This window comes from Nesoenas mayeri (assembly GCF_963082525.1).
Source record: "Nesoenas mayeri genome assembly, chromosome: 1".
NCBI classification, from domain to species: domain Eukaryota; kingdom Metazoa; phylum Chordata; class Aves; order Columbiformes; family Columbidae; genus Nesoenas; species Nesoenas mayeri.
In genome coordinates, this window is record NC_137541.1 from 212,577,684 (window position 1) to 212,588,746 (window position 11,063).

The 11,063-nt window shown below is 49.6% G+C and overlaps 1 protein-coding gene across 1 annotated transcript; it reads left to right on the forward strand.

Moving 5' to 3' along the window:
• WDR73 (WD repeat domain 73) lies at positions 1-8,379 on the forward strand (the record flags this gene model as incomplete). Its single annotated transcript, XM_080349354.1, has 8 exons — positions 1-1,722; positions 1,828-1,895; positions 2,425-2,513; positions 3,947-4,035; positions 5,076-5,143; positions 6,025-6,189; positions 7,235-7,603; positions 8,156-8,379. The coding sequence occupies exons 1-8, from the start codon at positions 1,661-1,663 to the stop codon at positions 8,377-8,379; spliced, it is 1,134 nt and encodes a 377-aa protein (XP_080205480.1). The 5' UTR covers positions 1-1,660.
• Positions 8,380-11,063: the final 2,684 nt, after the last annotated feature.

Consider the following 11,063-nt stretch of genomic DNA (forward strand, 5'->3'; position numbering starts at 1 on the left):
AGAACCTCCTGTCTGTCTGTCCAGCCCTCCAGGGGTATGACTGTAGGACAGAATAACCCTGGGCAGCATCTCGCAGCTATTTACTATTGTTTATTACTATGTATAAATATGTATTACTATGTATTACTATGTACTATTATGTACTATTTCATTTTATGTTTTATTATTTTATTTTATTATTTTTCTTATTTATTTCTTATTTCTCATTTATTTCCAGTTATTTTATCATTTATTGTTTATTATTATTTTATTTTCATTTTATTATTCCATCTCATTTTTCTTCTGCATTTCTTATTATTTCTTATTTAATTATTGTTTTATTTTAATTCATTTTATCATTTATTATTTATTATAGTTTTAGTTTTATCATTTTATATTATTTTAATCATTTCTAAATTATTATTATTTATTACTATTTACTATTATTTTTTAGGATTTTATTTTACTATTTTTATCATTTTTATTTATTATTTATTATTACTTTTACTATTCTTTATTATTATTTTATCATGTATTATTTATCATTATTTATTATTTTATATTATGACTTTTCTTGTGTATTTCTTATTATTTCTCATTTAATTATTCTTTATTTTCATTTATTTTATGATTTATAATTTAATATTGTTATTTTCTTTTAATTTTCTTATTCCATTTTATTCTTTTTCTTATATGTTTCTTATTATTTCTTATTTAATTATTATTCTATTTTCAATTATTTTCTTATTTATTATTTATTATTATTGTATTAATTTTATTATTTTATTTTCTTCTTATCATTTTATTTTCTTTTTATAATTTTCAATTTATTATTATTTATTATGATTTACTATTATTTTACTTTTAATATTTTATTTTAGTATTTTAATCATTTTTATTTATTAGTTATTAGTTATTATTACTTTTATTATTTATTATTATTCTTTATAATTTATCATTCATCATTATTCATCATTTATTATAATTTTATAATTTTATTTATAATTTTTATTTTAATTTTATTATCCTATTTTATTATTTTTCTTATGTATTTCTTATTATTTCTTATTTAATTATTGTTTTATTTCCCATTATTTTATAATTTTTATTTATAATTATTATTACTTTTATTGTTCTTTATTATTTTTATCATGTATTATTTATCATTATTATTATTTATTATTTTATATTACTATTTTTCTTATTTATTTATTATTTATTATTTATTATTTTCATTTATTTTATATTTTATAATTTATTATTATTTTGATTTTATTATTCTATTTCATTATTTTTCTTATTATTTCTTATTTAATTATTGTTTTATTTTCAATTATTTTATCATTTTTATTTATTATTTTTATTAATTTTATTATTTTTTATTTTTATAATTTATAATTTATAATTTTTTATTATTTCTTACTATTTACTATTATTTTATTTTCATTATTTTATTTTATTCTTGTTATCATTTTTATTATCTGTTAATACTTTTATTATTCCTTATCATGTTATACTTTCTCTGTTATCATTCTTCCCCCTAAACCCCGTGGATTTCTTTCCCCCTTTAAATCAGCGCCGCCCAAACGCTTTCCCACCTCTTTTGACCCTCCCCGCCTCCCTTACGGGTCACACGGGCGCGCCGCCGTGTGACGTCACGAGCGCGCCGGGCGGCGTTGCCATGGAGATGGCGGGCGGCGAGGAGGAGGCGGCGGACGAATGGCTGATCCAGTCACTGCGAATGTGAGGGAACCGCGGGCCCCATCGCTGCCCCCACCGGCCCCATCGCCGCCCCCCGGCCCCATCGCCGCCCCCCGGGCCCCCCTGACCTCCTGCTCCTCCCCACAGGTACGAGGAGCTTCACACCTTCGAGCTCCAGGCGCCCACCCGCGTCATCGAATGGGCCCGGGGGAACCGTGAGTGCGGGGCGGGCGAAATGGGAAATGGCCGCGGGGAGGGTCATGAAGGGGGAGAAGTGGCCGAGGGGCAGGGTGGGACCCCAGGAGTGCGGGTGAGGGCTGTACCGGGGCTCATAGAATCATAGAATCACAGACTAGTTTGGGGTGAAGGGACCCTCAAAGCTCCCCCAGTGCCCCCCCTGCCATGACAGGGACATCGTCACAGCTCAGGGTGCTCAGAGCCCCGTCCAGCCTGGCCTGGGATGTCTCCAGGGATGGTTCAGCCACCACCTCTCTGGCCAACCTGGGAGAGGCTCTCACCACCCTCAGGGCAACAATTCCTCATATCCACCCTGAATCTCCCTCCTTTAATTTAAACCATCACCCCTTGTCCTATCACAACAGGCCCTGCTCAAAAGTCCATCCCCATCTTTCTCATCGGCCCCTTTATAACCCCGGGCTGTGTCCAGGTTCGGATGGCCCTGGGTCTGGCTCAGGGCGGGTGGGGTGTCCTTCACCACGTCCCTGCTCTTTCATCCCCTCCAAGGTGTCTGTGTAGCCGGGTATGAGGACTCCGGTGGGAACGAGATCCTGCAGCTGCTCCCGCCGCCAACGCTGCAGGCGAAGGAGACGCAGGTGGGTGGCACCAGGTCCCTCTGTCCCCCTTGGCCTTGTGTCTTCAGAGACCGAGCTGTGCTGGGCGCTACAAGCTGTTACCTGGTCTGTGCTGCTCTGACAAGGACTTGGCCAAGTTAAAGTCGGTTTGGTTGAAAAATAAAGCACGTAATTCACCCGGCTAATGTCCAGTTGAGGTAACACAGGTTGGAAGTCAAGTCTTGTAATCCCGCTGCTCTGTGGGCAGCTTGTGCTGTGAAAACTTCACCTCCACATCATAGAATCACAGGATGCCCTGAGCTGGAAGGACCCACAGGATCATCGGTTCCAACTGCTGTCCCTGCAGTGACAGCCCCACAGGCTGGAAAGGACCCACAAGGATGATCGAGTCAAACTCCTGTCCCTGAAGTGACAACCCCACAGGTCACCCCGTGTGTCTGAGGACGGTGTCCAGTCTCTTGTTGAACACTGTCAGGTTGGGGCCGTGACACCTCCCTGGGAGCCTGTTCAGTGTCCAGCACCTCTGGGGGAAGAACCTTTTCCTCATGTCCCACTGACCCTCCCTGGCGCATCTTCTGCTGTTCCCTGGGCTCTGTCACCGGTCACTAAAGAGTTCGACACCTCCGCTTCCTCCTCCCCTTATGAGGAAGATGTAGCCACAATGAGGTCTCCTCTTAGTCTCCTCCAACATGTGTGAATTAACGTGTTTTGTGGGGAAATAGGACAGATGGGGATGCACAGATAAACGGAGAAGGGACTTGCTGAGCTGCCCAAGGCAGGGGCACCGCGGTGCTGAGCAGGAGGGTGGCCCGTGGGTGTGTGACGCCTACACTGAAGCAGAAAGCGGAGCTTGGTCACTGGGTGAGTGAGAGCTCCTGAGCCAGATGTGTGCAGATGGCAACAAGCCCCATCAGAGCTCTTGACAGGAGCTTTCTCTGTATGTTGTTTTTGCTTTAAGTATTTTGGGACCCTTCAGTCCTGTAGCTCCTGCTGAAATCGCAGAATCACAGAATCATTTTGGTTGGGAGAGAACCTCAAGATCATCGAGTCCAACCGTTCCCCCACCCCTGTCCCTGCCCCATGTCCTGAGAACCTCATGTCTGTCTGTCCAGCCCTCCAGGGATGGTGAGTCCAGCACTGCCCTGGGCAGCCTGTTCCAATGCCCCACAGCCCTTTGGGGAAGAAATTGTTCCCACATCCAACCTCAACCTCCCCTGGCGCAACTTGAGGCCGTTTCCTCTGCTCCTGGCGCTTGTTCCTGGGGAGCAGAGCCTGACCCCCCTGGCTCCAAGATCCTTTCAGGCAGTTGTAAAGAGCATTGTTGGTGTTTCTGGACAAGCACAAGCTTTCCCAAGCAAGAACATGTCTCTATGTCTTTTATTTCTGTGTTAACTGACCGCACCACGTTCTGCACCGTTAAGCGCGAAGAAATGACTTTGCCTCTTGATTTGCAGGGCCTGTGTCCAGAGAGAGATTTCAAGGTGGAATGCGGCGCATTTTCAAACCGCCCGGTGTACGGCCTGAAACACGTTCCGGACACCAGGTATGGCCACAGGATCGTGGAATCACAGAATGCCCTGAGCTGGAAGGGACCACAAGGATGATCGAGTCCAACTGCTGTCCCTGTAGTGACAACCCCACAGGTCACCCCGTGTGTCTGAGGACGGTGTCCAGTCTCTTGTTGAACACTGTCAGGTTGGGGCCGTGACACCTCCCTGGGGAGCCTGTTCAGTGTCCAGCACCTCTGGGGGAAGAACCTTTTCCTCATGTCCCACTGACCCTCCCTGGTGCATCTTCCTTCGAGGAGGTGGAGAGGGGGCTTGTCCACTGCGATCAAGCTCCTTTTGCTTCTTCCCAACCCAACTGGTCAATCCCACCAGCTCCAAGAGCAGCGTGAGTGTGAGTGAGGATTTGCCAGCCGGTGAAATGTAACATTCAGACCAGAGCCCCATCCTGCTGTTTGCAGAGGAGCTGTTTATCAGGGTGCTCAGCAAAACAGGGTGCACCCCACTGTTGCCGTACGGAAAGCTGCAATGGTGTGTTTTTGGGGGGGCTGGCAGCGAGACCGAAGCTTCTGCTGGATAATTTGAACCCTTAGCTTCTTGCAGGGGTGCTGGCGTTGGTGCTGACTCAGCAGGGATCCCTCCGTACCCCGTTTTGGGGCGGCGGGGCATGTGGAGCTTCCCAGCTCTGCCTTTTCCATCTCTGCGTGCGCATGTTCTGAAGGTGTTTTGTATCCTGCTGTGGGTTGTAGACCAAGCAAACGCGCTTCCCTCCGGCTGATTCACTTCACTCCTTCGCTTTTCCCCTCCTACACGAGCCCCTGTTGCTGCTTCGGGGCTCTTTGCGACGTTCCTAGTCTAGCGCTTTTGGAAAACGTGCTAATTAAATGCCGTTGTGTATTAAATGCTGTGTGAAGCGCCCTGTTGTGAGGAGTTGTGGGATTGTGGTCCTTGCAGCCCCATCTCTGCTCCTTGCGGCAGGAGTGGCGGAGCACGGCCGTGCTCATCACACTGGGGGAAGTAAAAGGTTGTTCTCTGCTCCTGAAGAGTTTTGTGGGGTGTTTTTTGTGTGTTTCCTCAGCTTGCTGGTGACGAGCGGCCCCTCCGACAGCTCCCTGCAGGTCTGGCGGGTGTCAGCGGAGGACTCGGGTAAGGGAACGTGCTTCTGAGCGCCAGTAGTTTCTCAATTCGGTCCTTGCGTCAGGCTCCTCCAACTTCCCCTTCTCCCTGCGTGTTAAATGTCAGCATCACAGAATCATTTAGGTTGGAAAAGACCTTTAAGATGATCAAATCCAGCTGTTCCGTCACCCCTGGCACTGCCTCGTGTCCCTGAGAACCTCATCTATGTGTATTTTCAACCCTCCAGGGATGGTGACTCCAGCACTGCCCTGGGCAGCCTGTTCAATGCCCCACAGCCCTTTGGGGAAGAAATTGTTCCTAAATCCAACCTCAACCTCCCCTGGCGCAACTTGAGGCTGTTTCCTCTGGTCCAGTGGTGGATTTACACCTGTCAGCAGCTTTCTGCTTATTTATGAGCTCTTAGTCATACTAAAAAAAACCCCTAATCATATATTTGACATAATATTCTCTTAATAACTGCAAGCATTAGAAATAAAGCACTTCACACATCACCTTTCACGATATATCATGAACCACCTCAGTTCTCCAAGCCCATGTCTTCCTGCTTCTATAGTATAGTTGCTTTGTCTACTGTTGTGAAACACTTCAAAACCACCAGAAAGGAAGTGCAAAATGTTAACGCGAGCATTCTTATCCTTCTTCATTGACAATAAACATGTTACTTCGCAACTTGCCGTGCGTTTTGCTAGATTTTTCAATGGCTTGTTGTTGATCCGTGCTGGTTGTTTTGGAAAGAGCGGGTTTATTCTGGAGGGGGGGATTGGTCATAATTGGATTTCTTATGGGTTTAGTAGGTCGCTTTTAGCTTTAGGAGGCTGTGAAACAGCTTAATCTTGTGGATTACATGACTCCTGATGTGCTTTACAACTGCTTACCTCTCTGTGGAATAGATGTCATTAAACCCCTAAGTGCCATCGCTGCCGAAAACGACGCTGGCCAACCTTGGGCTAAAATCGCGACGATTTCGGCCAAAGCCCCGTGGGTCCTTCACGGCTCGAGACTCAACAGCGTCCAAGTTACAGAGGTTGAATCGAGGAAAAACGTCTACACGGCAGGTATTTAAGCCAAGTCTAATGTCTGGTTTTGGAAAGCTGGGGTTTGGGCAAAGCCAAAGGTAGTTCCTCAAGCGGTGAATATTTATTGAGTGCGTTCTTTGACATGTGCCAAAGGTATAAAGGTATTTGCAGAAAGTCTTGAGGAAAGAGGCCACAATGCTCTGGTCCATCTCCGGCTTCTTGCTGGCCCCCCTGATGGTGATTTCTCAAGCTTCTGCACCAAATTTGTGCCCTACGAGAGCACGGTGGATGGTTTCAGTGCAAAGAGTCGGGTTTGCTGCGCGTGTTGTCCCAAGCGAGGGAGGTGATGGCCCATTGGGGTCGTTGGAATCAACATCAACTTCTGAGCAAGCTGTGTATTAGTCGGTGATCTGTCCGTGCGGGTGGGAGGAGGGTGGTTAAACCTTGTTAAACCAGCCCTGCCTTACCTTGAGGAGCTTAGTCCAGGCCTGGTTTGTTGGGGATCCTGGAGACCAGCTGCCTTCACCTACACAGTGCGATTCAGTCCCCACACGCCTCATCCCCGAGTGAGCAAAATCACAGAAACATTTCGGTTGGAAAAGACGTTTAAGATCATCAAGTCCAACCATTCCCCCACCCTTGGCGCTGCCCCATGTCCTGAGAACCTCATGTCCGTCTGTCCAACCCTCCAGGGCTGGTGACTCCAGCACTGCCCTGGGCAGCCTGTTCCAATGCCCCACAGCCCTTTGGGGAAGAAATTGTTCCCACATCCAACCTCAACCTCCCCTGGCGCAACTTGAGGCCATTTCCTCTGCTCCTGGCGCTTGTTCCTGGGGAGCAGAGCCCGACCCCCCTGGCTCCAAGCTCCTTTCAGGCAGTTCAGAGATCAGAAGGTCTCCCCTCAGCTCCTGTTCTCCAGCTGAACCCCCCAGGTCCCTCAGCCGCTCCATCACATTGTGCTCCAGCCCCTCACCAGCTCCGTTCCCTTCTCTCCACTCGCTCCAGCACCTCAAGCCCTTTCTTGTGAGGGGAATCACTCAAACACTCTTTGTGCTATGAAATCTGCGTCTCTATTTCTTCCCAGCATCCAGAACCAGCGAGGAGCTCAGCGACGTGGCGTTCCTGGACGGGAACACGGCGCTGCTGTGCTGTGCGGAGGGCCGGCTGTCCCTGGCCGACGTTCGGCAGCCTCAGGTTCCCTTGGAGGCCGTGTCCATGCCCTGGGCACCGTGTGGCGAGCGCTGGCGCATGGGGGTCGCACCTCAGGGCTCCGATTCTGGCTCCCGGCCCGTCGCTCGTCTCTCGAGCGGGGGGCACCTCAGCCTGACGGACGTAAGGAAAACCTCGGAGTCCTTGGCTTGGGTGAAATGCCCATTTCCTCGTCCCGGCTCGGGCGCGGAGTTCCTGCGCGTCTCCTGGGCTCCTGCTCTGCAGGGCTGCCTTGCTGTCTCAGGTACGTCCTTTTGGGCAGAGATCTCTTTGCTGTCTCAGGTACGTGCTTTTGGGCAGAGATCTCTTTGCTGTCTCAGGTACGCGCTTTTGGGCAGAGATCTCTTTGCTGTCTCAGGTACGCGCTTTTGGGCAGAGATCTCTCTCTCTGGATGATCTTTTGCTCTGTATTTCTCTCTGATTCACCCCACTTTAAACACCCCAATTATTTAGAGCGGAGACATGAGCTAATCATCTTCAATGGGTTCTGGGGGGTTCCCGCTTCCCTCCTGGGAGAACAAAAAACCCCCATTCTTGGCAAACGCTGCCCTGATAGTGCCAGCGATACCGCGCTGGTAAGACAGCAAAGCTGCCTCTTGGCCAGAGCTTTGCACATTCAAACTGGGAGATTTTCAGGCTTTTTGGGTCTGGCCTGTTCCAGACAAGCTCCACTGTCACAGGTTGTCACTCTGGGCCATCATCCTCATTTCTGTGTCTTGCCAGGAGAGGAGCTTGAGCTCGATAGGACTAGAGCAAAACAATAATAGTGCGGCCTCCCAATTCCCTTTTATCGAAGGTTTCGACGGCACCGTGCACGTGTACGACACGCAGCGCTGGGACAACTCCGGCCGGGAAGCCGAGCCGATATTTATCCACAAAGGCCACGCGTTCGGCGGAGCAGACAGCGGCGACAACCCTCCCCTGGTGACAACGCACACGTGGCACCCGCAGAAGCCCAGAACCTTATTGTCAGCGGCGAGCGACGGTTCCCTGCACGTTTGGGAGTGGGTTCGGCCTTGAGGGAAGTGTGGGTGGGTGATACTTTCGCTGGGACGTGGCGCGTTTCCTGTTAATGTTCTTGTTTGCGTGGGCTGCGCGGCGCCTGTTTGCGCGCGGATGCTGCTTTGAGATGGTTGTAGCGAGCAGAACTGGCTGTAAAGTGTCTATACATTTTCGATTGTGTTACTTCTGCGTCCCATCTTTCAAATGACAGCGCGGACTGCTTGCATCCGCTAGCAGAGAACATCCTGCTGTCGTTTTATCGCGGACCCGTGTCATGTCTGCCCTGCGTTTTCAGAAGGAAACAGCCGAAAAAAGCGCGAGCACGGTTTGAGGAAACGGGCTGTTCTGTGGCATTTTTAACCCGTCGTTTTCCAGGCCCCAAACGCCGAGGGGAAGGACATTTCGTCACTCGTGTGCGTGTCACGAGGAGCAGCCACCGCTCAGGAAGTTGCAGCCTTGCAAAAAGGAACAGGAACGACATTTTCAGCCCCAGCCTTTTAGGAGCTTTACCCTCCCCCAACTGCAGAGCGCCCGCTCTACAAAAAAGGACCTTGGTATCTTTTGGCTCTTTTCCCACCAGCCGAAAGTTTAAATTTGATCAAGCTAATGTGATTTCCTGGGCCCAAGGAAAGCAGGCGATGACTCCTGCAACGCCTACGCTGTTACCAAGGTGTTACTTGGGGGAATGAAAACTGTCTGCTCGTTATTCCCAATATTTAAAAGGAGCATGTTTTGTGGAGGAGGGAGTGGAGAGAGGGTGGCAGCGGGGCAAGGGAGGGGGTGTCACCTGCAGAGTGGGGACACCCTGGGTTGTTCTGGCACTGGGGGTTCTTGTGCGGGAGCAGCAGGAGCTGAGGGGAGACCTGATCTCTGAACTGCCTGAAAGGAGCTTGGAGCCAGGGGGGTCGGGCTCTGCTCCCCAGGAACAAGCGCCAGGAGCAGAGGAAACGGCCTCAAGTTGCGCCAGGGGAGGTTGAGGTTGGATGTGGGAACAATTTCTTCCCCAAAGGGCTGTGGGGCATTGGAACAGGCTGCCCAGGGCAGTGCTGGAGTCACCAGCCCTGGAGGGTTGGACAGACGGACATGAGGTTCTCAGGACATGGGGCAGGGACAGGGGTGGGGAACAATCGGACTCGATGATCTTGAGGGGCTTTTCCAACCAAAATGATTCTATGATTATTATTGCGACCTTTCTGTACTTAAAAGAGGCTGATGAGAAAGATGGGAACAGACTTTTGAGCAGGGCCTGTTGTGATAGGACAAGGGGTGATGGTTTTAAACTGAATGAGGGAGATTCAGGCCGGACATGAAGAAGGAATCGTTGCCCTGAGGGTGGTGAGAGCCTGGCCCAGGTTGGCCAGAGAGGTGGTGGCTGAACCATCCCTGGAGACATCCCAGGCCAGGCTGGACGGGGCTCTGAGCAACCTGAGCTGGTGAAGATGTCCCTGCTCATGGACTCAGTGTCCCTTCCCACCCAAACCCTTCTGTGATTTGCTGTCCCCTCGCACTCTCAAGCTCCTTCCCAGGCTTATTTCTGGGGTGGGAATGCAGAGGACGGATGCAAAGCGCTCCCCGTTTTCCTGGGTGTACGTTGAGTTGTGAGCAGGGTTGAGGAGGGGGGAGATGGGGCACTGGGGTGCACGTTGTCCTTTGGGAGGCCAGTGCTGGGATGCGCTGAGCTGATCCATGCTGTCTCATGGCAACAGCTCTTTGCCTGCCTGTGCTGAGGCTGAATCCTCCTCTGTTCCGCGCAATAACGACGCCACGGGGAAGCTCCACGCTGTTCATCACCTCCCAAGTCTCCTCCCAGCAGAAGCTCTTCAATTCCACACCCTAAACTTATTCCTCCCCGGGCGAGGATGCTTTGTCACCTGTCAAAGCCACAGGTCTGTGTCATCCAGACACGGACATGAGGTTCTCAGGACATGGGGCAGGGACAGGGCTGGGTTATGGTTGGACTCGATGATCTTGAGGGGCTTTTCCAACCAAAATGATTCTGTGATTCTATGAAATTCAGCCGAGGTGAGTGCAGGGTCCTGTCCCTGGGGAGGAATGACCCCCAGCACCAGCACAGGTTGGGGTTGAGCTTTGGAGAAGGACCTGGGAGTTGTGACAACAGGGTGACCATGAGCCACCAATGTGCCCTGTGGCCAAGAGGCCAACGGTACCTGGGGTGTGTGAGGAAGAGTGACCAGGAGGTCAAGGGAGGTTGTTGTCCCGCTCTGCTCTGCCCCGGTGAGGCCACATCTGCAGAACTGGGTCCGGTTTAAGGACAAGGAATCACTGGCGAGAGTCCAGGGAGGGACACAAAGATGCTGAGGGGTCTGGAGCATCTTTGTGAGAGGAGACACTGAGAGAGCTGGGGCTGCTGAGCTGGAGAAGAGAAGCTGAGAGGGATGTGATCAATGGATCAATATGTCAGGGTGGGTGTCAGAGGATGGACCAGACTCTGCTCAGTGGTGCCCAACGCCAGGGTGAGGGGCAACGGGCACAGACTGAAACACAGGAGGTTCCATCTGAACATGAGCAGCAACTTGTGTGCTGGGAGGTGCCAGAGCCTGGCCCAGGCTGCCCAGAGCGGGTGTGGAGTCTCCTTCTCTGAGACATTCAAACCCCCTGGGATCCTGTGTGATCCGCTCTGGTGATCTTGCATTATCCTGACCCCGTCCCACGTCAGCACAGAGGGGACAGGGAAGGAAATT